At 41.6% G+C, this 27,927-nt stretch overlaps 2 protein-coding genes across 8 annotated transcripts in view; one reads left to right on the top strand and one right to left on the bottom strand.

Annotated features, from left to right (window-relative positions):
- The window catches only part of ZFYVE9 (zinc finger FYVE-type containing 9), a 62,461-nt gene extending 53,919 nt beyond the window's left edge, over positions 1-8,542 (top strand). For all 5 annotated transcript variants that reach the window (XM_076340203.1, XM_076340205.1, XM_076340200.1 and 2 more), the window contains 6 exons: positions 757-907; positions 2,368-2,448; positions 3,800-3,962; positions 5,124-5,229; positions 7,024-7,200; positions 8,043-8,542. In XM_076340203.1, the coding sequence (XP_076196318.1) occupies positions 757-907; positions 2,368-2,448; positions 3,800-3,962; positions 5,124-5,229; positions 7,024-7,200; positions 8,043-8,204 (840 nt within the window). In that variant the 3' untranslated portion in view covers positions 8,205-8,542. The remainder of the gene's footprint in view (positions 1-756; positions 908-2,367; positions 2,449-3,799; positions 3,963-5,123; positions 5,230-7,023; positions 7,201-8,042) is intronic.
- Positions 8,543-9,711: 1,169 nt separating this feature from the next.
- The window catches only part of CC2D1B (coiled-coil and C2 domain containing 1B), a 37,058-nt gene continuing 18,842 nt past the window's right edge, over positions 9,712-27,927 (bottom strand). For all 3 annotated transcript variants that reach the window (XM_076340206.1, XM_076340207.1, XM_076340208.1), the window contains exons 14-25: positions 27,069-27,261; positions 24,640-24,812; positions 23,850-23,975; positions 23,254-23,312; positions 22,883-22,999; positions 22,310-22,383; positions 21,581-21,639; positions 19,679-19,730; positions 18,175-18,274; positions 14,304-14,394; positions 13,434-13,564; positions 9,712-11,704 (exon numbers count right to left, since the gene is read on the bottom strand). In XM_076340206.1, coding sequence (XP_076196321.1) covers positions 13,445-13,564; positions 14,304-14,394; positions 18,175-18,274; positions 19,679-19,730; positions 21,581-21,639; positions 22,310-22,383; positions 22,883-22,999; positions 23,254-23,312; positions 23,850-23,975; positions 24,640-24,812; positions 27,069-27,261 — 1,164 coding nt within the window. In that variant the 3' untranslated portion in view covers positions 9,712-11,704; positions 13,434-13,444. The remainder of the gene's footprint in view (positions 11,705-13,433; positions 13,565-14,303; positions 14,395-18,174; positions 18,275-19,678; positions 19,731-21,580; positions 21,640-22,309; positions 22,384-22,882; positions 23,000-23,253; positions 23,313-23,849; positions 23,976-24,639; positions 24,813-27,068; positions 27,262-27,927) is intronic.

The raw sequence follows: 27,927 nt of genomic DNA, 5'->3' as shown, positions 1-27,927 counted from the left end.
AATCCCGTAGTCTGAGCCTCCATGAAGAGGAAGAGAGGAGAAAAGGAAAGAAGCTGTATAATTTACAAGAATATTTTGTCAAGGCACGTAACTAGGTGTATGTTAGATGATAATCAGCAAAACTGAAATGCAGATATATCAAAAATGTTTTTGGATGCTTTTTGGAGGCCTCCTTTGCAGAGAATTAAAAATATTTCTGGATGTTTATGACTCAGATCTTTTTTAAAGTCTTCAAATTGGGAACACTGATCCCAGTTTCACCAATTCATGCAGGTGAAACACAGAGACACTAAAGCTTTGGTGTCTGGTCATGGCAGAACCAGGATTAAATGCCACAAGTCTGAGTGCCAGTCTAGCACTGAACTGTGGAGGCAGCATTTATGATTTATGTCATAAGCAACTGTAGTTGTGTAAACAAGGCAGATATTTCCTCCCAATGTTTTTCTAATTTTTTTTTCCTCTGAATTTATTTTTTTAAAACAGCTAGAGATAACAGCTTTTGCAACCTATGTAGCTCAGCTATCCCTTATACCATTTATCTTAATTACAGAAAAGGTGGCATTTTAAAGCATCTAGACGTTAAAAGACCTGAACCCTCTTTTCAAAAGCAGTTTATGGTTCTGAGTGCTAAAATCTGACATGAGAACATGAGCACTGTTGAGAAGCTTGCTCTGTCCAATTAAACTGTTCCAAGAATCACCTATTTATGGTAGTGCTTGACGAACAGAGTAGAAATGGTCAACATTCTATTTGCAGATGATGAAAGCCATGAACAAATCCAACGAGCATGTTCTAGCAGGGGGAGCGTGCTTCAATGAGAAAGCAGACTCGCATCTGGTGTGCGTTCAGAATGATGACGGGAATTACCAGACGCAGGCCATCAGCATCCATAATCAGCCAAGGAAGGGTGAGAACCAGGAGTTCACGAGGAGGCCGTTCCCTCCCGGTGCTCTGCATGACTTCTTTGCCGTTTGTGTTACCGTTCCAGCATGTGGCTTTGTGAATCGGTCAGAACTGGGTTTGTCTGCATTTCACTGAGTTTCTGTTAGACATTCAGAGAAAATAATTCTGACTGCTGGCATTACTGAATGGGCAGCTTTGTGAGTTAGACATGCAACACAAGGAATAGTAGTAATATGTTGCTCTATCTGCCCTTTACCCCCTTGGTGTTTTATTCCCCTTGCAGAATCCATGATCTCAGATGTCAGGGGCACACTGTGCGGTTTGCATCCTGTGTACAGTCCACATCACACTTCTCTAGGTCAATGGTGCTGTTCTGAATTTGTCTGAGAGGTGTTCTAGCAACTTCGTAGATCAAGCAGACATAAAATAAAGCACATAACAGCTTGTTCCCTTGTAAATATGGTAATACTGCTTGCACAATACAGCTCAGAACTTGAGGTGCTCCAGAGGTCACGGTGCTGGCTTAGGCAACATCTCTGCATTAATAATGAGAGCTGTCTTTGGCATTATTGGAGACTACAGGTGAGGTTGTGGTTGCCTGTGCTTGACCTATACTATGTGAAAGGAGGAAGATTACATTTAGTATGAGAGAAAGGTAAATAGGAATAACCAACAGCAGCAGCATTTTAATAATGTATCTTCAAGAAACTCCTTGTGTTCACCTCATTTAGACCATCTAATTGCCAGGCTTTATTTTTGTTAAGAGTAGGCTGAAAGGTTGTGCTGAGCATTTAAATGTTGTGGTTTTGGGGAAAATTTCTGGCAAAGATTTATGCTATCTCCAAATGAGAACAAGCAAGACAGAGGCCAACTTTTATGTTTTGCAAGTATCACCAGTCACTCCAGTGAGTATACTGGCATGGGATGTCACTCAGGACTGATGGTCTTATCTGACTTCCGTCATTTTACATATGGGACAAGAAGAGGAATTTCCAGCAGGGATTTCATGATGCTTAGTGGTAATTTAAGCGAATTTTACTTTAAATCAGGTGGCTTTGAGCTGTGGCCTTGCCAGTGGGTTGGTGTTACAGTGTGATCCGTAAACAGCTCGCTCACAATCTTTGCCAGCTGTGTGGGAACATTTAGAAGTTAATTATGTACTTAGTTACCCTAAATTAGTAGTCCTGAAACTTAGAGGTGTATATGGGAAGAGGGAGCGTGATGAAATATGAGCATTCATTAAGGTTGACAAAAACTGTTGTCCAGTTCAGAAAATAACTGGGTGATTTGCCCTTCCATATCCAACCCTGTGATGTGCATTAAAGTCACCATAATTCTAAGCAGCACTTGTCCTGATTTAGATTAATCACCTCTCTGGATGATAGACCTGTGATACCTGATTCTTGTGTAAGGCATTGTTTTGACAAAAGCCTTACTAAATCACTCCTGTTGTTGTTGTTGCAGTGACTGGTGCCAGCTTCTTTGTGTTCAGTGGAGCTTTAAAATCCTCTTCAGGCTACCTTGCCAAATCCAGTATAGTAGAAGGTAAGAACTGAACCGCTTGCTTAAAACAGACTGCTTCCCTCTTAACATGGCTCAGCTCTGTAGTTATCAGGGCTTTGCTGTTATGCCTTGGGCATTTGAATCATGCTGCTGCTTCAGCTTTATCCTACATTTTAGCCAAAAAACGCCATTTCCTTTAATGAGGAGGAACTTGTCCAGACACTGTAGAACAGGGACACAAGAAAATGAGGGCAAGGTAAGAAATACCTGGCTTGTGAGCCGGTGATCAGTTTACTGGTTTGGGTTGAATGAGGAAATTGTGAGCCTAAGTACGGAATGTGTAATCCACCAACCAGGAGAGGAAGCTCTGCTAAACTTACTCTGTTCCCAAATAGCTCTGCATTATGCAAGATTAGGAATGTGCATTGTATATATGCTTCTATGTGGGCAGATGAGAACATGACAGGTCGAGATTGTTGAGCTGGTACCGCTCTGATTTGGTTTGTTCTTCATTTACTAGTTGTCATATCACAGAAATAAATGCTGACTGTGTAGACTGGATTGAAAGCTGTTATTGCCTGTTAGCTGAGCTACAGAACTTTGTAGTCTAACCTCACTGCAGATGTGACAGTGCAGAAAGTAGTGTTTTAAGTGTGGTCCTTACAGTTCGTGAGTCAGGTATGCAAGAAGCCCATGCATGCAGTCAGGTAGCACAGCTCCACTGACAAGCAGGAACTCCTTAAGCTGCGCCAACTCGAGAGCTTGCAGCTGTATGAGCGTGCAGTCCATGGGTGAGCGGTCACCCAGGGCAGAAAAGCAGCCATCTCACTGTAAGTCAGTATATGTCGGTCATTGTACTATTTTCTGTGTCTAAATTGGTGGTTTAGTGCAAGACAGAGGTACAGGTGGATTCAGGCAAGGAGTCTGTACACTGGGGAAGTGTATCATTCCTAAGTTATTTCTGAAGTAATTTAGACTGATCTAATCCAAATTCTGTATCTTTTGCCACTGTCAGGCAAACATTGGCTTCCCAAAAACTCTGTCACCGCTGCAGTGCTGCTTCCAGTGCCAACAGAGGTGATAGCTGAATGGCGGGGGGGGTCACACGGGGTTTCTGAGGGTTGCCTAGAGCAGATGTCAAGTTTTGAGGCAAACTAACTTTACCTGGTAGATGGACTTCATGTTATCCTTGTGAGTCAACGTTCATCAGTGCTATGTTTTAGGAATCTGAGAGTTCAGAAATGGTCTTATGTAGCGTTGGTGCCTATGACTCTTAAAAAAGATGTTTAACCTTTCTGTTGCAAAAAGAGGAAGGATGTTTATTTCTTTTTTTTTATATAGGCTCTGCTCAGTGTGGCTTATCTTGGCTTATGAGGATTTCTTGGTTCCCTAGATGGAGTAATGGTCCAGATAACTGCTGAGAGCATGGACTCTTTGAGGCAGGCCTTGAGAGAGATGAAAGACTTCACCATCACCTGTGGCAAAGTAGATGCTGATGATCCTCAGGAACACGTTCATATTCAGTGGGTAGAAGATGATAAAAACTTTAGTAAGGGGTAAGTAGAGGAGCAATTGCTTGACATTGAATGGTGACTAACTGTATTTGTTAAAAACTTGAATTGATCTTACAAGGTGCATGAATCTTCAAATCAATAGGAATTACAAGTCTGTGCCTCTATGTTGAGTGATAAGATGCAATTAAATGTAATGAAAATGGAATCGAGATACCAGAGCTTTGGGGCATCGATTTAGAAAGTCGTCAATGCTACGGATTTTTTGCCATTGCTAATATCCAGTTATTGGCAACCACTAATCTGTCTCCAACACTCAGTGCTGAACCCTGCATATTGTGGTCACTTTGCTCTCGTGGTGCTTAGTTTGCAATAAGTAGTGCTGGAAATAAAATTGCTGAACATCAACAGCATATTTGGACTCTTGATAGTTAAGCCAAAAGAAAGGTGTATATGGCAGCTTAAGTATTTATGGCAGTAAACTGCTGTTGTGATGGGTACAATGTTTAAGGACTCAGCATCTAGAAAGAAGGATATTTCTGTAGTTTCAGGCTCTCCGGGTCAGTCTTAGGTTCTGTAAATTCTGGGATGTGTAAGTAGTGTTTCAGGTATTGGTGGCCTACTCTGAGGTTACAAATGAATAAAAATCTAATCTGTATGAAACGCCTCATTGCTGTGTTAGCACCTTATGACATCTCAGCTCTGGTGTGAAGCTTTGTTGAAAACCTTCAGGAAGGTCCTTCCTGCACCTGGTTTGTGCTTATTGACCAGGGCGGGTGTCAGGGGTAGGAGCTGCAGGGGACAGCAGGGAGCGTGCTGCCTCTCGGCTCTTCCCTCCTGCACAGCTCCGTAGGAGCCTGTTCCAGAAAGGCTGCTCATGATGAAGCGCCAGGCCCAGCGCCACCGTCACAATTAGCAATCGCATTCAAGATCACTAGTTTGGGCACTGGGAGAAGCCTTCGGGTTCCCTTCTGAGGCTAATTTTGGCCTATGCCCCATGAAGCCGATGTGGTAAGTTGCGGTGTAGTAGCAGTTCAAATTGCAGAACACTCAGTTATGAAAAAACCTGCAGTGAGGCAGTTGGAGGGTTCAGGTGTAGCCGAGGAGCTGCCCTTTGATCCTGATGTAGTTCTCTTTTGCAGCGCTCTCTGTTCAGCTCATGTCTTCCGCTAAGTCGGAACTTACCCTTTTCCCTCCCTTTTACAGTGTTGTAAGCCCTATTGATGGCAAATCAATGGAGTCTATAACAAGTGTGAAGATATTTCACGGCTCAGAGTACAAGGCAAACGGAAAGGTCATTCGGTGGACTGAGGTAAGTCAGTCAAATTGAGCTGCGTGTAAACCAACACTTGGCATTTGGGGATTGTGACTACAGCTTAGGCTTCCTTCGACCTGCTCTCCCTACTCACCAAAATTAGAGCAGCATATGCTTCAGAACAAACCTGTATTAATTTTCCTACCTGCAAGGAAAAATTCAGTACGGCACCGTGCAGAATAAAATCTCCTATCACTGATGTGCAGCTCAGGCTGCTATCACAGCCAGCCTCTACAGCCTACTCTGCCTTGGCCACCTCTTCTCACGTATGGTGGTTGAACATAGGGGGAACCAGAAAAATACTGGCTTACTGTGTTACCCAAGGTAACAGTTGGTTTCATCTGCATTAATGTTAAAAACTACCTTCTTAAATGGAGAAAAAATTATTATTTTTAAAAAATGTTACTTTGAGCCACCTTCTCTAAAATGCTGCAAGTTAAAATGAAATCACTTGCAGAAGCTGCTTGTATAGCTGGTGTTAGCTGTGACTCTGCCAGCACACAAATGCTAGTGTTGAAGATTTCTTCGAGTGTTTCATTTATCCTGCCCAGGAAGAACCAAGTTAATCACTCTGCAGCTTGCCAGCTTAGTATCCTTTTTTCCCAGGTCAGTTGGGCTCAACAGAGATGAGTTCAGTGACAACAATAGTACAAATCTTTAGGCTGGGATGGCTTCTACTAAAACTGAATTTTCTGAAATTAACATCTGTTTAAAAGCAGGTTTTTTATTAAAAACTATGTGCAATACATAGTGAATTTCCATAATGAGGCTTTTGACCAGAACTGAAAGGTTTTTGAGAACACAGCTATTTAAATCTTTCTTTTGACATTTTTTTATTTTTTCTCCCCCTAATGTGGCTTGTCTTAGAATCATAGAATCATAGAATCATTGAGGTTGGAAAAGACCTCTAAGATCATCGAGTCCAACCGTCAACCCAACACCACCAGGCCCACTAAACCATGTCCCTAAGCGCCTCATCTACACGTCTTTTAAAAACCTCCAGGGATGGGGACTCCACCACTTCCCTGGGCAGCCTGGTCCAATGTTTCACCACTCTTTCAGTAAAGAAATTTTTCCTTACATCCAATCTAAACCTCCCCTGCCGCAACTTGAGGCCATTTCCTCTCGTCCTATCGCTTGTTACTTCGGAGAAAAGACCAACACCCACCTCGCTACAACTTCCTTTCAGGTAGTTGTAGAGAGCGATGAGGTCTCCCCTCAGCCTCCTTTTCTCCAGGCTGAACAGTCCCAGTTCCCTCAGCCGCTCCTCATAAGACTTGTTCTCCAGACCCCTCACCAGCCTCGTTGCCCTTCCCTGGACACGCTCCAGCACCTCAACGTCCTTCTTGTAGTGAGGGGCCCAAAACTGAACACAGTATTCGAGGTGCGGCCTCACCAGGGCCGAGTACAGGGGCACGATCACTTCCCTCCTCCTGCTGGCCACACTATTTCTGATACAGGCCAGGATGCCATTGGCCTTCTTGGCCGCCTGGGCACACTGCTGGCTCATGTTCAGCCGGCTGTCGACCAACACCCCCAGGTCCTTTTCTGCCAGGCAGCTTTCCAGCCACTCTTCCCCAAGCCTGTAGCGCTGCATGGGGTTGTTGTGGCCAAAGTGCAGGACCCGGCACTTGGTGTTTTGTTCACACAAAACACTTCAGGGTGTTTTGCTGGTCTTCCCTGAGCAGCCCTTCTTTAAGTCTTCGTTTGTAAAAAGTTTAAATGGCATCTCAGTAACTGTATTTTCTAGAAAAGCCAAGTGTTGTGTCTTGTGTTAACTCTTTCCTTCAGGTGTTTTTCCTGGAAAATGATGAGCAACATAATGGTCTGAGTGACCCAGCCGATCACAGCAGATTGACTGAAAACGTGGCAAAGGCTTTCTGTTTAGCTCTCTGTCCTCATCTTAAATTGTTGAAAGAAGATGGAATGACTAAGCTAGGTCTGCGTGTTACACTTGACTCGGATCAAGTAAGTTGTGAATAGTTTTGGTTTAACTGGGGGGTCGTTCCCTTGTTCATTCCCCAAAAAGGGAATACAACACTTCAGCCATTCTCTTGGTTAAAGAAGTAGCAATATCAGATGCTAATCTCGTGGTGCTGACTGTTGTTTGGTGTTTTGGGCCATCTGTTAAAATTGGAAAGCTAGTGCCTAGCCTGAATTACCACCAGGCTTGACCCCCATATGCCACTAGCAGCACCTGCTCCATAATCAGAGACCTGTGAACAGCCCTGCCATGTGCTCAGAGAAGACTCTAAACTGGCCTTTTCACCAGAAGTTAAAGGCAGGGGTGTATTAAATGTATACTGGGTGAGCATAAAACATTGTTCACAAGCATGGCTGTTCTTGAAAGATCACACTGCATATGAGGCAGAGAAACAGATGGCAGGTCCCCTCGAGCGCTCTACAGCAAACGCTACAAGCAGAGATAAGGGTCGCTTGGCAAGACAGCTGGCCTTGCCTGGGAGTGGACATGTTCTTAGCATCAACCAGCTTTTAAATACTGCACGACTTAATCTGATAACGCAGGGTGTGGTTCCTGCTGATCTGAAAGATCTGCTTTGACAAAGCAGTAGAAAAAAAGAGGCTACTTTTGTCTAGGCAGCCACTGGGAACATAGAGAAGAACAAAAACAAGTGGAAAAGCTGCTTTAGTGCCTGCTACATCCTGTTGAAGTGCCCGACTTCCCGGGCAGAGACCACAGCACCTCACACAGCTTATCCTCCTGCACAGCGCTTCCCTTTAACTGCCCACTGCATCACAGCCTCGTGTCCTGTTCTCTGTAAAACCCACTCTTACTTTGTATTTTTTAGGTTGGTTATCAAGCTGGGAGTAATGGACAGCCACTGCCCTCTCAATACATGAATGACCTGGACAGTGCCTTAGTTCCAGTGATTCATGGAGGGGCATGTCAGTTGAGTGAGGGGCCAGTCATAATGGAGCTCATCTTTTATATTCTGGAAAACATCTCATAAGAGGACTTCATTTTCTGTTCAGACCTGTTCCAGCAGCAGTTGTATCTGAATCATTTGCACTTTAAAACTGGAAAATTAAGCTTTTGTTAACACTATTGGGGGAGGGGGGGGAGGAGGGAGGGACAGTTGTTCCATAATTCTAAATCTTCTATGCATTGTCAACAAACAGAGGATCAGGGCAGCTTCTATACTACAACATGGCTATGCTATCCTTGCAGCTAATACACTTCTGTTACTGTTTAGAAAAATGCTCATGTTTAAAGACTTACAGTCATGTACTCTAAATGCTCAAACGGGTGCAAAGATCACTGGGGCATAAATAAAAAGTGAAACTCCAATCTTGTACTGTTTGTAGACGGACACATAAGAAACAACAATCAAGACCTCCATTCTGACCTCATCATAATGCCGTTTGTGGTTATTCTGTCAACATTAAAAAGTAACGTTTACATTATTTTGACCAGATTATTGGTTGAAATACGTTTGGAGTAGCCCTTGAGAGATACAGAAAGATTACCTAGCCATAACTACATTTGTATATGCGTCCGAACGAGCAGAAGGGCAGGCATCTCTCTGAAAGCGGTATTATGTAAACTGCAGTTTTGTGTGTGTAATAGGCTAGTTTACTTTTTTCCTCTATTTACTATAAAAACCCGTCACCTGGGCAGAGTTCTATAATCTCCTAGGAGAACTCTGCTATTCTGTACTTTGTTTACAAATCTGTGTGAAGCAGAGGAAATATTAGCCCTAAAGTGCAGTTATATCTCATTCCTCTTCCCCAGTAGGTTCTGCTTTTTAAAGAAAAGTAACACCCAGGGCAGCTTTAAGTCTCCTCCTTGCTGTATGCTGTAGTGTAACGCTAGTGTCATGTAATACAAGACAGCTTGCACTTCATATTAGCAGCACCATGTAAAAGCTTACCTGTGATAAAAGTATAGAGTGGCTGTTTTTGCATGTTCTGCTGAAAAAGGCTTTCTGGTCGGCTCTGAACACTTGCACTTGGCCCAGTGCTCTTGGTCTCACCTGAGAGGGCTTTAGTAAGGAAAGCAGCTGCTTACATCTGCCACGACATTGTGAAGCTGGAATTGAGAAGCAGCCAGAGGAAACGTGCTTTCACATTCTTATTGTCTCCATGGAAAGCTGCTAACCAGTGGAAAGAGCTGAAAGCGGGAGAAGGGGTTTGGTTTGTTTAGCCATAGCCATGCAAAGCAGCTGGTTTGAGTCCCTCCCAGGAAGGGGGGCGAAAGTTTCTCCTCCTGTCTATACAGAAAATTAATTTGGGAAGAGAGGGGCTAATAGATGGTGAACACAGTATCTCGGACATTGCATCGCCCCTACTCGCAGTCAGTTCTGGTGGATGCAGCGGGGATTATTTTGGTGTTGCTGTATGCGAGTAACACAGGCATCCCTTCAAAGATAAAGGGAAGTGCAAGGCCACCGTGAGACTGATGCTATACCGTTTAAACAAATACACAGCATTAGACGGGCAAAGGAAAAGGTAACCGTACACGTAGCAATGTATTTTATGTAAAGACAGCACAGTATATGTACAGAGTGCATTTGTGAATAAATGGCTACTGCTTTTTAAAAAAAAGCAAAGTCTGACAAACCCAATACTGCAGATTACAGCTGTCACCACCCAACACTTGGAGAAGGCAGGCCAGAGAACTGGGGTCCAACTCCAGAAATAAAAGCTGGCCAGCAAGAGGTAGCACACTACTACACTGGAAAGGGTAAGCGTTACATCAAAGTGAAACCTTACCTCTGGCATTTGGGAAAAGGTGGCTGGCTTAGGGCGACTTAATGTTTCACGATGGACAAACTTTAAGCTATTACACAATCACTAGCCTTCCTCTGTTGCAGCGGAGCAGGACTAAGGGTACTTTCAGACTCCCCTCTGCACGCTGTTTTTGCACACTTTGGGACACAGCGCAGCACTACATGGTGTAGGCGAGATTCAGTATCTGGAAAAGCGTTCCATAAAGTAAGTAACAACCTTCCTTCTAGAGCCTGCACTCCAGCTTTGCCACAGCAGCGGCTTTCCAGTTACTTCAGTTGCATTGTTACGCTTAATGATGCGGTAAAAGAGGTGAAAAATCTTTATCTTCTCTTCCTTTGCCCCAAAAGTCTTTTAGGTTTGGATTATGTTTGTGCAAAACACTATCAACTGGTGACTGACATGTTTGCTTCAACCATAGCCTTTTAAATGACCTTAATTACCATGTTGTTAAGAAATGAGTACTTGTTTTAGAAAAAAAATTGTACTTTTAAAATTCAGTTAGTTAACACTGCAAAAAACTGCATATTATATTTTTATTTTCAACATGTAGTTTTGTATATTAAATTTATTGAAATTAAAAACTAAACACTGTATTGTCTTCATCTGCTCAGGAAGACAGAGGCAGCGCTGCCTTACTTGTCTGGACTCTTTTCCGTCTATAAACTTGCCCTACCTAAATAGCTGGCGCAGGAGCGCTCCGACTCCCCAGTGCAGGCACATCCTCTCCTTCGCGATCAGTCGTTTCTGTTAGCTCACAGAGATTTAAAAACACAAACATATTTGGTACCATTTTTTGTGTGCTGCTGATCAAAAGCATTCCTGAAAATAGTCATAATCCGGTTTTCTACGTGACAAAGAGTGGCTATTTTCCCCATCACCTGAAAGAACTGTAAAAGCCTATTTTTGTAAAAATACAAGGAACATTTGGGAAGCAGCAGAGTTTAGTGTACTTTTTTTTCCCCCTCTCCTTTTTTAAACTAAAAAAAAAAAAAAAAGGAAGAAAAAGAAAAGGAAAAAGGATGAAGGCACAGTACCCGGGCTGCACTGAACAAGCAGTGCAGCAAGCATGGCAGACAACTGGTAGCCAGAACAAAAATGTAGATCTGTAAACACCTGCTGCTAAGAAGTCTTGCATTCTTCCTTCTGAAAGGCAACGTTCCATTGAACTTCATGTTGCAATGGCATGCATGGAGGAGGGACACACTGCTGCTAGATTGCTGCCTGAGTTCTCTCTCCTCTATTTTAGGACACGACAAAAAAAAAAACAAAACCAAACAGGCCTCGATAAGAGAGAACAGAAAAAGCAGTAGCAGACTGTTCACTGTACCATGTTGGCTGCTCCTACACTTGAAAAAATGAATTCTAGTAAAAGTCTTACCTGTGACTGGACTAAAAAGTTTTTGCACTGCCTCAGGGAATTTTTAAGGGGCTAAACTTTTCACACACCACTATGCATAGTTAATGTAACATTCATCCTGGTGCTACATTAGTAGTCCCACATTAAGGCAATTCTGTCTATTTTGTGTAGACTAGTAACAAGCCCCTGCAGCAGCAAATTTCCAGAGCCTTACATTTGCCTTAAAGTTATTAATAAGCATTATGGCTGTTATCAAAATAGACATTAGGTTCAGTAGTGCATTCGTTTAACATCTTTGGTGCTTGCGGCTAGCAGCATCTTTCTACATATGTTCATCCCGCATCTTTTAACATTCCAATGGATCTGGGGGAAAAAAAACAACAAAAAACCCAACAAAATTACTCGATGCAGTACTTAACAGATGTTCACAATTCAAGGTCACATTATATGTAAAATGCTGACATGAATTTTCTGGATGGTCAACTAGAAAAATCAACGGAGCAAAATTACTAAGCTCTAGTGATAAAACGCTTAGGTGTCCAGTCACGGCACAAGGCCAAGCTGTTACTTCAGATACGGCCATCAAACGTGTCCCTCACAGCCAAACTGTGAAGCTCGGGGGCAGCTTCTGAACTCCTTGGCTGTGAGGAAGAAATCACTAGGCAAACAGTCCCTTTGGTGCTACAAATTCAGACCCATGTATTGAAACAAGACCTCTCGATCTGTAAAATCTAACACAATTTGGAAGCAAAGGTGTGGCAAACAGGTGATGTCGCTGTGAAGCTGATGAATATTAGCTTAACTGCCATTTATAAATGCAAAGCAAAACACTATGCTAAGGAAGAGGGAGCACAGAGACTTCAGGAGCTCAAGTGAAGGAAGGAGGATTACTTATTAGAAACTGTATTTATGCATCATCTGTTCTCCATGAGAAAAGGTGAGGTTTGTTGCATGCTCGTACAGCAAGGTCATGGTCCGAGAGGAGGGCTCTACATGCTGTCACAGTACAATAAACACCTGCTCAGAAGGGATCAACACGGTCATACCCCTGCCAATAACACCCTATGACTGCAGGCAATTTGCACGTGCACCGAAGGGAGAACTGACTGTCCCTAGCGAGTCAGTGTCCTCTCTCTGGTTTTATGAACATAAGCTGTGGGAGAAGCGAGGACTTAAGTTTCAGGATATCCGTGATTGTGTCCAACTAATCTGAATTTCTTTCAAACAACATCAGGCACATACATAAAAGTAGGTGGAATTAGAGATTCCACAGGCAGATGGACTTCTGGTTCTTATCTTCCAGTAACTTTATGTAGAAAATCACTTAAAAAAAAAAAAAGACACCAGAATTTTTGGTATTTATTTGCTTTTGTTTTTTTGTAAGAAGGGAGAATTTGCAATACCCTAAAAAGCAGAGCATGAGAAAGGAAGACAAGCTCCAAAACCAAGCAGTTTCCATAGAGGCTGGCAAGAAGAGGAAGCCTACCTCTTTTTCATCCTTGTAATATACAGCCGCTTTGGCAGCACATGGCTCCTCTTCTGTACTTGATGTGAGCACCAGGCACAGTTCTCCAGGTAGCCTGTATTCAACTGCACGGTTTCTCCCTGCCCAGAGGCCTCAAGTATCCAGAAGAAAGCCTATCTCCAACAGCTTCCCTTTCAGATGAAGTCAAGCAGACTTTCATGGGACAAACGAATGCCCTTCTCTAGCTTCTGGTAAGGGAAGAAGGGTCCTTGCTAACTCTGAAAGGTTCTTTGCTAACAATAAGGATGGACAGAAAGCACCCTCCCTCCTAGAAAGGACTCATCAATCTTATTTTCTAAATATTATTCTAAAAAAAGGTGACGCTAGTAGCTCTCCCTGTATTTCAAGTGACTGTGAAATAGCATCTTTGATAGACAAACTAATCAGAGATTCTGTAACCTCATTTCTGAAATTATGTCAACTCACCACTACAAATATAAGGATGAATGGTATCAAAGCCAGAGCTATGTAATTAGGTCAATGTCAACAAAAGACATTATTCAAGCAGAGTTTATCTGTAGCCCTGTCAAGTTCTGGCCAGACCATCCTTAGACGCAGTATTCATACCTCAGGTAGAACTAATGTTCAAGGACCAGCCAATTTTCCGTAATTGTTTGAAGATCTTGACCACTGAGGGGCTCCCTGAGTCTCACTTTTACCTCCAGTTTCCCTCCAGTGGGCTTTCTGCCATCAAAAATCTGAAAGAACCACAAAAAGAAGAGCAGTTAGCGCACATACGAATGATAATGTCAAACTATAGTGCCTCAGGCAACCATTGACTTTACTTCCCCGTGAGGAAAAGGTGACAGAGATCACCTGCAGGTAACTGCAGTGCTGGGAGGTGTCGCAGCCGCGTGCTTCCCCAGATTTATAATTCAGCAGAGCAGGTTCCCCACACAACCCACGCAAGGCGGCTACACCAATGGCTGCACTACACCTCTGCCTGCCACGCACCAAGCCCCCGAAGGACAAAAGGACTCCACGGGCAGCGGTGTCCATGAGACATCATGTCTGTGATGCAGCCCAAGGGATTTTTTTTTTTTTTTTTTTTTTAAAAGGTTCCACATCATGATCTCCTATGGATCTTACGGCAGCTTTCTATCCACTCTGTCAGTCTTCACTTAACCCTTTGATCTGTTAGCTACCAACACAAATATTTTTGGGAATCATCTGAATTTCTGGTCCTGACAAAGAAAACTATCTTGATACAGAAAATTTGCAGAAGAGAGTCCCCAAGAAGTTCCCAGTACCAGAACGGTCACAGCTAAGACAAGCTTCAAGCGATGATAAAACAAAGAACAGCCCATTGTTTATCAAACTCATCCAACACAAAACTGTCACCTGTATACAGATACATTTATGTAATGCGAATATTCATTTTCCCTTTGCATTCAAACACTACTTACTAGAAGAACACACCCCACCCAGAAAACATACCTCGATGATCTCTCTAACTTCACATTCTGATTCCAGCTTTTCCAGTTTCAAGTGTGCTGTCCCCACCTGCTTGTCACTTCTGAAAAAGGACCTGTTTCAAAGAAATCTTCCTTAATTGAATGGGTAAGGTTTTTCAGAACATTAAAGACAAAGCAAGCTAAGAGGTCATCACTATTTGCACCATCACCGCATCCAGGAGAGCTAGTCAAGACGTGCTACTAGAACCCTACAAACCAGGGTGCAAGGGGCAAACCCTTCGTGAACTAGACTACACGGACGAGCTATGGAAGTACTCATTTTTTAATTATTCTCTTGCAACCAAATTAAAGATGGGGACAGTAGTGAAGAAAAACAATCAACTAAACTAGCACTTGGAATGGCAGCAGCTTTCGTCCCTGCACAGGGCAACAGGGAAGAAGGGCCTAACAGCCAGCAACCTTCTGCAACAGGCTGTTTAATAGAACAGGCTGAAAAACTTCCCAAGGAAGTTGCATCTCTCATCAAAACAAACATTTCACAGGCACATGCTGGTTTTGGCAAACCTTATTAGGAGAAAGTCACAGGAATCATTCCGTTTCATTTTGATAAATCAAAACACTCCATTTCAACAAGTAAGAACATTTCATTTCAGCTATTGTTTTGATTCACTTTCATGCTGGTAGTTTTAACAGTCAAGAACTATCATTTTAGAATTTCTACTCTGCTGAAATTAAACACAGAGCATTTTTATCCTGCAAGGAAAACAATCAACTTTTCTCTACTACAGTCACTTCAGTTAACTGTTTTATCAGCAAGAGACCCATCTTTACCTTAACAGAGACAGGTGGTGCAATCCTCATCCAGGCAAACTCCTCCAAAAGGCAACAGCTAAGACTAAAACACTCTAATTCCACAGAAGTGTTCAGCTCAAAGCACTGGATTTCTTTACCTGCATCCAAGCTTCTCCCTGAATCAGCCTCCAAAAGGTTTGATAAACAACTAAAATCTAGAGATTCTGGAGGTAGGAAAGCCAACCAGCCATGCCTGTCATGTTCTAGAAAATCTGCCAAGAATTCAGAAGCTTCCTTTTTTACACCATTCTATTTAGGAAAAAAACAAGCAAGCAAACCAACCAACAAACAAAAAAACCCAACCCCAAACATCCACCTTTCTTCCTATTATCATTAAGAGATATAAAGATATTATCAAGCAAGATGACATATGCAATGAAAACTCTTAAGATTATTATATGGAGCCTCATGATCATGTCATCTCTGGCAACAGTAACCAGTATATTAATACACAGACCTGATGCTGCCATCAGTGCCTACAATTTCCAAGTGAACATCTGTGAACCGATTGTCTAAAATCTCTGACTGGAAAAGGAGTAAGGGTGTTTCCTCACATTCACCACCTCAACGATTGCTTCATTCATATATTCTCCAAAGAGCTCGTAATCAACCACAGTATAAGAAACCTGTCATCCAGACTTTAACCTCACTTTCTGGCCTGCACGTTCAGAAATAGCGTCAGGAATGCTATGGCTCATATAGCACCAGATGAGGTGGTACAGACAGTGGTCTGGTACTGTTAGCCCAGGCTGCAGGGAGCTCAGACACTTCTAGATGGGATAAAGAGTGCAAGACCACTACTACTCCGAATGCACTGGAATGTGCAGCGAGTCACTGTTAGGAAGTACATCTCTTCCAAACACCTGTTGCTGAAGGACTTCAAAGACTCCAGCTCAGTTGTTCAGATTGCTTCTTATTTGTCAGTTTGTCCATCTCAACACAAACTGCTGTAGTAAAGAAAAACAGTGTCACAAGTACCTCAAGGGCTGCTAGCACTGCCTCCAAACACGATGCCTATGAATTTTGTTGACAGAAAGCCTTCCAAAGATGAGACTGTATTCTCCATCAATGAGACCACAGTAGATCCACAAAATCATTTAGAGAAGTTCAGAATTCATTAGCTTACATGCTAGAATACTTCCTTTACTTCACAAGCATCATAAAATGAAGAAGGGTTACATAATTGTACTGCAGTATGTTGGACACTTTGTTCATAAACTTAAAAAGAGAATAAGCAATTATTCTAGCTGAATTTTTAAAAACGTTTTTCCATTTTATAATTCAAGAAACAATAAAGACTGGTTCATCCCTGATCAGTTCTAAGGGGTTTGCAGTAAAGAATGTGAACTTGCTCTAGGCCATGGCTTCAGAAACAGCTCTGGGGAAATCACCTTTTATCTTCAGAAGCTTTTAGAAGAGCTTTAAGGAGAGGCTTTTCCTTTGGAAAACTACATTGCTGGGCTTTTACTTGAAAGTGTTTTTTAAACTGAAGTTTAATACATATGACCTGAAACAAGTCTCCTTTGCTCACTGAGAGAAAATAATTCTTGGGAGATGGTCAAAGAGCTATCAGAGCCCCCCAAACTGCAACATCTACAAGCATTTCTGAAAGTATTATTCATGTATAGTCTTGAAGAAAGATAGGGAGCAGACAGTCTTTAGAAAAGAGCCTGGATCACTTAATCCTCTCCTTTCTCCCGGGAAGATGGCCGGGGGAAGGTAGCATTTCTTCTTTTCCTCCTTCCCTGTCGCTCTTTGCCCAGGGGAACTGCTCCCCTCCTCCCAATCCAGAAACAAGCATATATTTAACTTGTTAGATTCCTCTTCTAAGAACAAAATTCTCAGAACCAGAAAAGAGACAACCCGCACAGATTTTTTCGCTAATCTTTGAAAAGGCTTCAAAGGCAAATCTGGAACTGGCATACAACTCATGAATCACTGGAGAGTGTTTCCCAATGGGTAAACTTAAGCCTGAGCTCAGACCTTAAAAACAAGCACAGTTCCAGCTGGTAAAAGAACAGGATATGCCCCATATGCACAATGGTATGCAAAAGATAGGGAAAAACATTTTAAACAAATGTAAACACTTAACAGTTCTATGCAAAAGAGGCAGGATCTCTAATGATGACATCTTGAACAACAGCAGTGGAGCAGTCAGTATAGACAGAGAAAATCAGCTTTTGCTTCAACGGAGATGCAAATGGAAGATCTGGAGTAAAAACAATGGGACTTTAGCTCACAAATTAAAACATCTACAACTTGAAAACTATCTCGGAGAATGTATGGATCATTTCTGCATGTCCCAGTAATAGAAACAAAGAACAGCACAAAGAGCCACCGAGACAAAAAACAGGCTCTCTCATCCAAGTCACGGATCACAACCAACTCGGGGATTAGTGAATATAGGCCACTCCGACTTTGAATAAATCAGTAATGAGCCGAGACGTAGGACAATTTCCCTGAATGTTACCAACTGTTAACATCCATCTCATCATCTTGATCTCTGAGATGAGGGGAGTCTGTCTCTCTCAAGATAGTCTAACAGTTTGCTAGCAGTCTTCGGTAAATATTGTAAGATCCTCAGAATGAAGATAAGTACAAAAACATAACACTAGTCCTGCCATCATCTGCCATCTGCTTTACTGCTGTTAATGTTTTGCTGCCACTTGTACTTCATTATTCTACAAAGTTATCCCATATAACATTTAAATCTTCTAGTCCTGATGACTAAAACCAAATTGTATAAGAATCAAAACAATTTGAAGCTGAATCATTACCTTCTCAGTCTCATCAATTCCTCTTAATGCACTAATCCTCAACTGATCTGCCGGTTATGAACCGACTTCACTGAACTGCTCCCTTTTTTTCACCCCCATAGGGGAAGATACAGAGCTTAGGCACATTTTGAAAGGAGTTCTCAGACATGAGAACTAGACAACTCTATTGCTAGCTTAAAGATTGTGCTTCATAAATTTCAGCTACAACACTCTTTTCAACTGTTGCTAGAGAAGCAATGAGGGGGGAGCAAACAGCGGACTTACCCTTTATGAAATACTTCGAATTTAATTCCTTTGGACCGAATTGCTCGTCGGAAACCTCTGTGATTTCGGTTGATGTTCAACTTAAACAACTGGTTATATTCTACAGTTAAGATATAGAAAAATGAAAGCAAGCTGTGAAAGTCAAACTATGTGCAGTGCTCTATTACAGGCACATACCCAGACCTCTGTTTATCTCAGTTTGGCCCATTTGTGAAAGACACTTCACATCCATATGAACCTCCTTCTCAGGAGGTTATTTCAGTCATTAACGAGTTAGTGTCCCTGTGCAACAGTTCATCTGTCATCCCCACTTTACAGGGACAGAAACCAAACTGCAGAAAAAACAAGTCATCATGAGGAGGTGACAGCAAGTTACCAGAGAATCTAGGTCTTTCAGCAATTAAACAGAGTGTCTGTGGCTAAGAAAAAGGTACAAAATAATAAGGAAAAAGCATAGGAAGGTTGGAATGACTGGGAAGGGCTGTTTTGATAATGTAATTAATACTGTTTTAACACCAGTTTCATTAATGAGCGTGACAAGAACTATGCCACAGGATACCTTTTTATCAGAAAGTGTCACAACATTGTACAACTAATGTTCAAAGACTTAGCTGCTGTGCTACCCAGTAACACTCATCTCTGCTTGCCAGCCCGGGAACCCAACACATTAAAGCTAAGTAGCTGCTCAGCAAGTGCAGATCAAGTTATTGGAAGACGTGGAACACAGCTCTCAGTATCGGAGCTTCAGGACTTCTACTCTTAACAGAAAATATATACATATATATAAACTCAAAAGATATATATCTCGAGATAAATTCACAACTAGTAATTTGGATACTGAATTCAAAGTTATTTTGATACTGGATGGCTGCTTACTGCAAGAATTGAAAAAATAATACAGCAATAAACCAAACTCAGAGTGCAAGATGATTAATTCTAAAATGCATGATGAGTCTAATACTGGTATTCAATGGCTAGGTACAAAGGGGTATTTTTCAAAAGGAACAAAGAAAATATTTTAGTTGGTTTCAAGACACATTGTCTTAAAAAAAAAATCTATTTCTGTAATGATGCTTTGTCAGGTTTAGAAATGTTAGCTGATTAGCAAAAATCATGACAGGATTGGCAATCTCACAGGACAAAATCTGACTGAAAAAGATCTGATCCATGGAGATATTAAAATTAATAATTTAACTTATTTAATAAAGAAAAATTTATTTATCTGGCCCATCTCCCAGCAGGGTTGACAGCAACAGCTGAAGCATGACTAGTAACTGGATGATTTCACTAATTCATAACACAATAACTACCAGCAATATTAGGATGAGGGTGAAGAAATTGCCAACACAGCTGGACTTCACCCTCCAACAAGCCCTTTCATAAGAAAGAAGAAAAAAGGTGGTGGGAGGCCCTCTGGCCCGATTCACAGTATGAGACTAGCCTGTACTTTCCAGCGATTCCTAAGATGCAATGTTTTTCCCTCTGTCCCAGAGAAAGTACTAACCTGGAGAATTGTTATTGTTAATTACAGGTGTTTTACTCTTTTGAGGTTGCTCCTATTAAAAGAGACACACATTACATAAAACCATCAGATACTGTTTCAAAATACAGAGTACTAACCATTTTTATTACCAGCTCTTTTTTATACCTATACAAGAAACATGAGGTTTAGAGGGTTATCTGAATGATAAGAAGAGTCATGGTACATTCAAGACTAAAATATTTGGATTTCATTGTGGTAACGAGTATAACACTAGATAAAGAATAAGCCAAAACATTACATTAAATATAAGAGCCACAGATAAGCTACACGGTCACACTCAATTCAATCCAATCATCATAAAGTTACTGACTGCGGTTGTTAAACTACATGATAGTAGTTTGCGCATGTTCCACGACACAGTAATGTTCCTTCTGTGTTAGTTGGAATAATAAGCTACACGAGGAATTCATCACAAATCATTCAGGGAATTGCCCTACTATTATTTTGCCTGACAATCAATCTGCCACCAAAATGAATTAACTTTTAACCTAAAGCAGAGCACAAACTAAATCTCTGGGGACTGAACAAGGACAACGTGACCTAATTATTGCAGCTACTTTGCAAAACTGATTTCAGCTATGAAGGAGAAAGGTGGTGTATTTGACTTTTGGCTAAGCAGTAAAGATCTGGCTTTTTTTAAAACAAAGAAAAATAGATTAAAAGCAACTATGCCGATTCTTACTTATTCCCCAGAAAATTATTCTTACAGACCAATTCTGTTTTCAGCCACACTAATGGGGGGGACTCCTCCATTAAGGCCTCATGTAACACAAACCTGATCTGACCATCACCAATTTCCCACAGATACCTGAATTTATTTTAGTGGAATTGCTGCAAAATTTATTAGGAAGTAAAAATCTAGGCTCTGCACTCTCACAGGGCTAAGTATTAGTCCTGTAAGAGCAAAGATTGTTTTTGCCCTTCAGAGAAAGCAGCAGAAGCCCCAGCACTTCTACTGATAGCAAGACTAGACAGCCCTCCTTAGAAGCCCTTCTAGCTCAATGGTTTCAGTATTTTTCAGACCAAAGACTGCTTTTTAAAGGTGAGGAGAACAGGATGACACTGGGGAGTTTCAAGGAAAGAAGCAAAATATATACGTATATATATTTTTTTATATACATACACATATATATGCACATATATACATGCACATACACATAAGTTAATTAGTAAGGTCAAGAAAATTGTATGGCCTAAGTCCTTTCTCCAGATATGCACATATATATTTGCTAATTAAATCACCAGGAGTCAAGTGCATTTATTTGATGACAAAGATTAACCTTTTCAATCCGTTTCTATAATTATAAGAGATGTCCAAAAGCAATGCCTTGAAAAGCTTGTTTTCTTAAAGGAATAGGACTTAGAGGAAGATCACATCTAAGGTGGCCCCTCTCCCCTAGCGACAACTTCGCATGCCCTTGTGTTTGGTTGAAGTTACCAGTGCGTTTGCACCCCTGAAAGAAATGAACTTCTACAAGTTTTACAAACACTGGAAACAGTCTGATTAGCATCTTCAGGGGGAAAAGGTGGGTATGGTTTAGCACTGTGAATGCTGTTTAGCAGTAAGCTGGTGGTCAGCCAGCCAGAGAACATGCAAGCCTGAAGCAGACATCACACCGCTAAGCATAAGGTGTGGAGAAGATCAAGAGAAAGGTGCAGCAAAGCTCATATCTGCAGTAAACAGATTCAGCAGTTCTGTTTCTCAGAAAAAGTTTCTGTTTTAAAAATGAATTCAGGCAGTATGCCTAGAAGTGTTTTCCCTGTCTAGAAGAAAACCTACACTTCCTCCTTGAAGCCCCCACAAGCTAATACAGTGGCAAGGGTCACAGACTGAGGAACAGAAAAGCCAGGACACACACTCACCGCACTCGGGTACTGAAATTCAAACTTCACAAATGCATCCAAATCTCTTGGTGATACACCTGAATGAGACAACAACCAGCCAATCCAAACAGCCAATGCAGATATTTTCATTGCATCTGTAATGTTGAGCAGGATTTTCAAGAGCACCTAACCGATTTTCAGTAGGACTCATGACCTCTCTCTTGACAACTGAAAACCCCATCCATCAAACCAAAATCCATAGAAAGCTGGCATCCAAAGGAAAACATCTACTTTTCTTAATCCTGCTGTTAGTCCTGAGACAGTCTAGCACAGATGGTTTACAAGCTCCCAGAAACGAGGGACTAAAAGCAGTAACATTGGTAGGAGCAACTCCCGTCTACTGAAGGGTCAATACATATTAAGGTGGTGCAGAGTTAAGGCAGGCACTCATAACAAAATAGGAGATAAACATGAAACTTAAACTATGACCCAGTTATGAATGAACCCAGGACAATTTAAAGTTCTTCCCTCTGTCCAGATGGAACCCAGATTCTCTCTAGTCTTCTGTTTTGTTTGTTTGTTTAAATACTGTTTAAAAGGTTGGGGGAGGGGGGATTGAGCCTGAAACCTGGTTATTTTGTTTTAAATGAGTGCTGGCTACAAAGGTCTTGACTCCTGAAGTGGTCTTCAAGGTAGAAAAATCTCATTCCCCACTACTTCCCTTACCTACTCAGAGGAAAAAGCCCACGTGCCCTTTCGAGTACATACCTGGCGGAGATGGTAGGTTTATCCCCCTGACAATAAAAAGGTGCATTTCTGTGCTGTTGAGCTCAGAAAATATCCTGTGAAAAAATAAAGACAAAAAAGTGTATTCATCCCAGTAGCCCACCACCACCTGATCCACTGCCAGACCAGGATGCCACAGGTATTTGTCAGCCCTTTTTCAGTAGTGCACTCCTACATAGATCATCTTCATAAATTACAAAAGAGCAAGGAAAGAGCACAAACCAAGATAAAAACATCTCTGAGGTATAGTGAAAAATGCCACAAACAAAGCCCAAAGGCAACAGGATTGAGGGAGAAATACAGAGGAAGGAAGAATGGCTGAAGTTGCATAATATAAGAGATGAATCTGGAAATATTTTGAAAACAAAAGAACCCAGAAGGTAAGTTAGAGAACAACTTCTGTGTATTTAAGTTGTTGAGAGTGTCCTTTCAGGAATGCTGAGCCTAACCCTAGGTGCCACCCGAGTTTGCTGAAGCCCACAATTCCCTAAACAAGAGCTAGAAACCAGAAAACTCATTCCAGCCTGCCTGAGAAATCCCTTTAATTTTCCACACCTTATCATTTTAAAGGTTCTTTCCTCAAAGTGATGGCTTGGAGGATCCATTCCTTGCGCTCGTGCAAGCTGTAGGATGTCCATGTCCTTTTTGCAACCTTGTGCCAGTTTCTCAAACCTATAGAAAAGGCAAACAAACAATAGAAAAGCTAAACACACACTGGAACATCGAACAGAGCATTCTGCCAAATACAGACCACAGAGTAAGCCTCAGACCAGAGGTCTGAGAGCAACTTGGAGATGCAGACCTCACAGTTACTGACCCTTTCACATAATGAGAAGCATACCAACCTGAACCCCCATCATCTTTAGGGGGATCAGGCAGACTCATCCCACATTGTGGGATGATTAACAGCAGGCAACAGGTCTTACCGAGTCGTTTCTGCTACATTTCCCAGATGCATGAATTGCTTGGAATACTGCAAACACCTCTATCAACAGAAACAAAACCAAACAAATACAGATGCAGTCAGTGATCCTTACACACAGATTCGTGACTGGCAGAGAGTTTTAAGGTTGATGACAATCTAATTTAAGAACAGCCAAGAGTTTTCCCAGGTCACCCCAAAACATCCAACCCCCCCCAGTCCTTTAAGCCCAAAGCTGAGCACAGCTTTGTTTGAGCTGTTCTGCCCTATTACTTTTTAATCACTTAATTTCTAGATATGAGGTTCACCCAAGGGCTAGTCTTATTTGGATACTATTTTCAAACTTGAGTGCTCATATTTAATAGTGATAATTTGATAGTTCCAAGCCTCCAAGCACACCCTCTGACTTCAACTACCAGAGAATCCAACTCTGAAAATTTTCCACTTTAGGACACACAAAATCAAAAAGTATTTTAAAAGAAAAACAAAAGACCCCACAGAAACAATGATGGGATTATAATATTAATAAAGCCCAGAGAAATGTAAAAAAAAAAAAAAACAACCCCCAAAACATTTCTAAAAAAAAGATAAAATGGTCACCTCATGTTGGTCCTTCAGCAATTTTATGAGCTGGGCATACACTTCATCTGCTTTCTGAGACAGTCTGACATCTTCATGGTGTATGAAGATAAAATCACCCTCATCATCTGTAGGGGGTGATGGCAGCTGCAACACAAGAACACCACATTTTAGAGCCCTTACAGGAAAAAATGAAGTAGACAAAAAGCAGTCAGAATATATGGAGAGGTCAGTGAAGGGAGATGGGTTGTTTTTCTTCTCAAGGCAATTCCAACCCAACCACTACTTACACCACTGCCTGACAACTGCTTAAGTCATAAAACCCTGCAAAATGTCTTACAGGCCTAGTTCCCTGATTATTCAGGTCAGGTGAGCTATTACAGTGCAGCTTGGTTTCCCCATCTACCCAAATACCAAGAGAAACCAGATCATCACTGTATCACGTGCACCTGATCCTCATCCCAAAATGGAGTTAGGACACAGCTAAGAGATGTACTCACACCCTGAGCCCAGGGAACACTTCCAAGCTGCACGGTTTAGATGTGCCATTGTAAATCAAGGAGCAAATGGTTCACAGAGACTAAATTTTCTCAAAATCTGGCACATTTGAGGAGCAGCAGAGGAAACAAAACGAAACAAAAACTAAAACAAAAATATAGGGGAATTTCAGGGCTCAGTATCCAGATTTGTCACTTGAGCAAACTAACTTAATTTGTGTCAAGTAATATTTATTAAATCATTCACTGTTTGAAGTAAGCACTTAGATGTCCAAGGATATGAAACAAAGCAGAATACTAACAGTCCTACTAACCTTGGAAATATCAACAGGTTTGCCACATTTTGCTTGCTCAATCTTTAGGTCAAAGCTCTTAGCCGTTCTGAGATACATCTTAGCCTGTTCAAGGTTATTTTCCTTCTTTGCTTTGATGGCTGCCTTCATGTATTGCTTCTTTCTGTTCTCCAGAAATTCCAGCTGTTCCCTAGCTGAAAAACAGTTGTATAAAAACCCTCACTCATCTGACACTGCCATGCCCCTGAAACAGGTTTATTATGTTCAGTTTATAGCCAAAAAAAGGTCAGTAAAAGTACAGATATCAAATAAGGACATTTCCTTACTGCACTTAACTGTTTCTTGGGCAGTTCCAACTTCTAGTATCAGAAAAAGAAACAAACTTCCTTCTATCATGGCATTCTTCATCAAAAAAAACCTCATAGCACTTCACAAGTGTCACAATAGTAATTACAGCCCCTTATTTGCAGGCAGGAGACAGACTCCAATACAGCTGATTGGTCCAAAGCAGAAGCTGAATTCAAACTTTCAGCTTAACGTGTTAACTTCTAAAGGATAGCGAATATTACGAGCATCTTCTTTACTCATTTCTTCCCTCTCCCCTGATCTGTCAGAAAAAAAACCTGATGAACCAATGTGCAGGCACATTCAGACATATCACCTCAGTTTATTTGTAATTCCTTGCCATCTTAGTTTCTTATTAATTTCTTGTGTCTCCTCTTTCCTTCCCAAAACAGTAAGGACAACCACACAAGTCAGAAAAGATTGCTTTACACTGTACCAGGTCAGTGCATCCTGCCTCTTCTTACATCTCACTTAGGAAATGGTACAGCATGAGCTGATTGCAGCCGTTTCCAAAGATACTCATATTGGATTCACCACTGCACTCTACTTGTGATTACACACGCTAAACAACACTTGCAAGAGGTGCCTGTCTCAGCAAATAAATATACCAATGACTCTCACACTATGTTCACTGCTGTCGGATGACTATCAACTTATTCCCATCCTTGCAAAAGAGCCCGCTGTCCTGCTGCTGTGAGCAATTTGCCCAATCAGCCAAAACCAAGCTAATTAGACAAGGTAGCTAGCCCAGATTCCACTGAGACAAAACTCACAGTGTGCTCTGTGAGTATTTTCAAAGAAAATCTGTGGAGAATGGACTGAGCAAAGCCATTAATCCAACTGATCTTGGCTCCTTGACTTTCCTGGTATAGACCTTACGTGCAACTGCTCCACTCCACTCCCACACCTCCCTACGCCTTGCGCTCTCCCACAAGAAAAAGACAGGTTTTTACAGTTGATTTATCAGCTACGGGCAGCTGCAAGCTGCACTTTGTAATTCTGGGGGGAAAGAGGTAACATTTGGATCACAGAATGCACTTTGGCTAGTGAAATATAGCTTTACAACAGTGAAGTACTGACATTTTTTTGTGAAAATCATGTCAGTATGAATCTGTCCAGGTTCTTGTTGCGCCTATTGGTCTTATTTTAAAATACTTTAAATACCCAAGAGAGATTACTGTAACACCAGAGACCAGGTATTATCAATTCCTTCACAGCATAAGTCTAGGGCAATTCACTCAAGAGATTAATATGTCAGCTAAAATTGCAAAAAACAAAACTCCTGAGGATTCATAGATTTTCAAAGCCAAAACGGACAACTACTACATTTTAGTGGTCTTTATAAAACAAGTAATGGAATTTTCTCAAGAGAAGAATTATGAGCTAATCACAGTGGTGCTGTGAAATGCCTTTGCACTCTGCAGAAGAACGTGCATCAGCCAACTAGGCAGTTCTGCTTTGTCCTGAGGGAACTACCCAGGGCAGAATGGAAGAAGGATGGGATTACAGTCAAGGCATGACAACAGAATCAGTGAGAGCCTGAACACTGCTGGTGTGTGCCCAAATCACACCGTGAGGTGGTGGCTGTCCCTTACTATCTGTACAATTAATCTTGTGCAGGCAACTGTTTAGTGACCTTAGCAACAGGAGGACTAGAAATTGATGAACTACTGCCTATACACCAGTTTGAGATCCTTGGATGAAGCGCTAGGCAGAAACCACTGTCTGATGTAGGAAGTTGCATTAGATCAATGAATAATTCACACTGGCAAGCCGTCCACTTTAATGAGAGTACATGTAGAGTTCAACTGTGAGCAGAGTTAAACATTAAGAATCGATACACTTGTTACATCAAAATTAATTAAAAACCCAATCACCCTTATAATTACACATGCTGCCTTTGTGAAATAAAGCTGCATGGCTGGTCTGGATCTGCCCTCCAGCAGACACATATATTGAGGCTCCTGTCAGAGGAAATCTATGCCACACATTCACAGGCTCTTATCTAAAATATAATGAAAAGAAGTCTTTACCAAGGTATTAAACTAAACTAGTTCAAACGACTTGCACGTGGATCACTGGGAATGATGATCCCTTCACCTTACCATCTGGAGGGAGATGATCCATTGACTCTGCCTTGTCCAGAGTGGAGGGTGATGTAGCTCGTTTCACATGCTCAGGAGAGCTCTCCTCCTCAGCTACAGCAGATGGCACTGTAATTGGCTTAACAACTTGAGTCGGCTTTCCAGGCAGCTGAGCAGGCTTCTTGGCAACTGGGGCCTGTGTCAGAGGTTCATTCTAGCATAACAAAGAATTTCATATTAAATGCATAAAATCTATTTCAGAGTTGAGGACAGCATCTCAAGCATCAACCACCATGGTTATCACTGTATCAGCCTTCTGGTATCACTTCAGAGGGGAGTATAACACTCCAGACAGCAAATTTTAACTTCTGAAGGTTTACGAGCCATGCCACGCCAGTAGGTAGGTGACCTATGCAAGCGTCAAACCTCTACTATAGAAGGGACAAAAGGAATGTTCAACAAGGCAGTGATTTCAAAAAAAGCGGATGCATGCAGAAAGACTGTCATCCAGGAATTCTCTCCATTAAAAGCTACTCCAGTTGAAAGCACAATCAGCAACCAAATCCAGAGAGATAAAGAAATCAAACCAAAGTCTAAAGGCTGGTGCCACCTGACAAAAAGCAGTAAGTGTTGAACATCCTGGGAAAGCACAAACATAGGAGCTACTGGGATGTAGGATGAAAGTACAGACTTAAGTACTTTAGAATAATGTAAAGGAGCAGCCAGGATCTGAAGTGTTTGCTTTGAAAATAAAAGCCACATATAAGACAGTTATGAAAGAGCCAAACTCTGGACTCATAAACTCTGTAGGTACTGACTGTAATAACATCTCATCTCACTCTCTCTCCCCTACACTATAATGCAAACTGAAATTACTACT

The sequence above is a fragment of the Aptenodytes patagonicus genome, chromosome 5, assembly GCF_965638725.1.
Source record: "Aptenodytes patagonicus chromosome 5, bAptPat1.pri.cur, whole genome shotgun sequence".
NCBI classification, from domain to species: Eukaryota; Metazoa; Chordata; class Aves; order Sphenisciformes; family Spheniscidae; genus Aptenodytes; species Aptenodytes patagonicus.
Note: the sequence above shows the minus strand (reverse complement) of the source record. Positions and strands in the feature narration are given on the sequence as shown.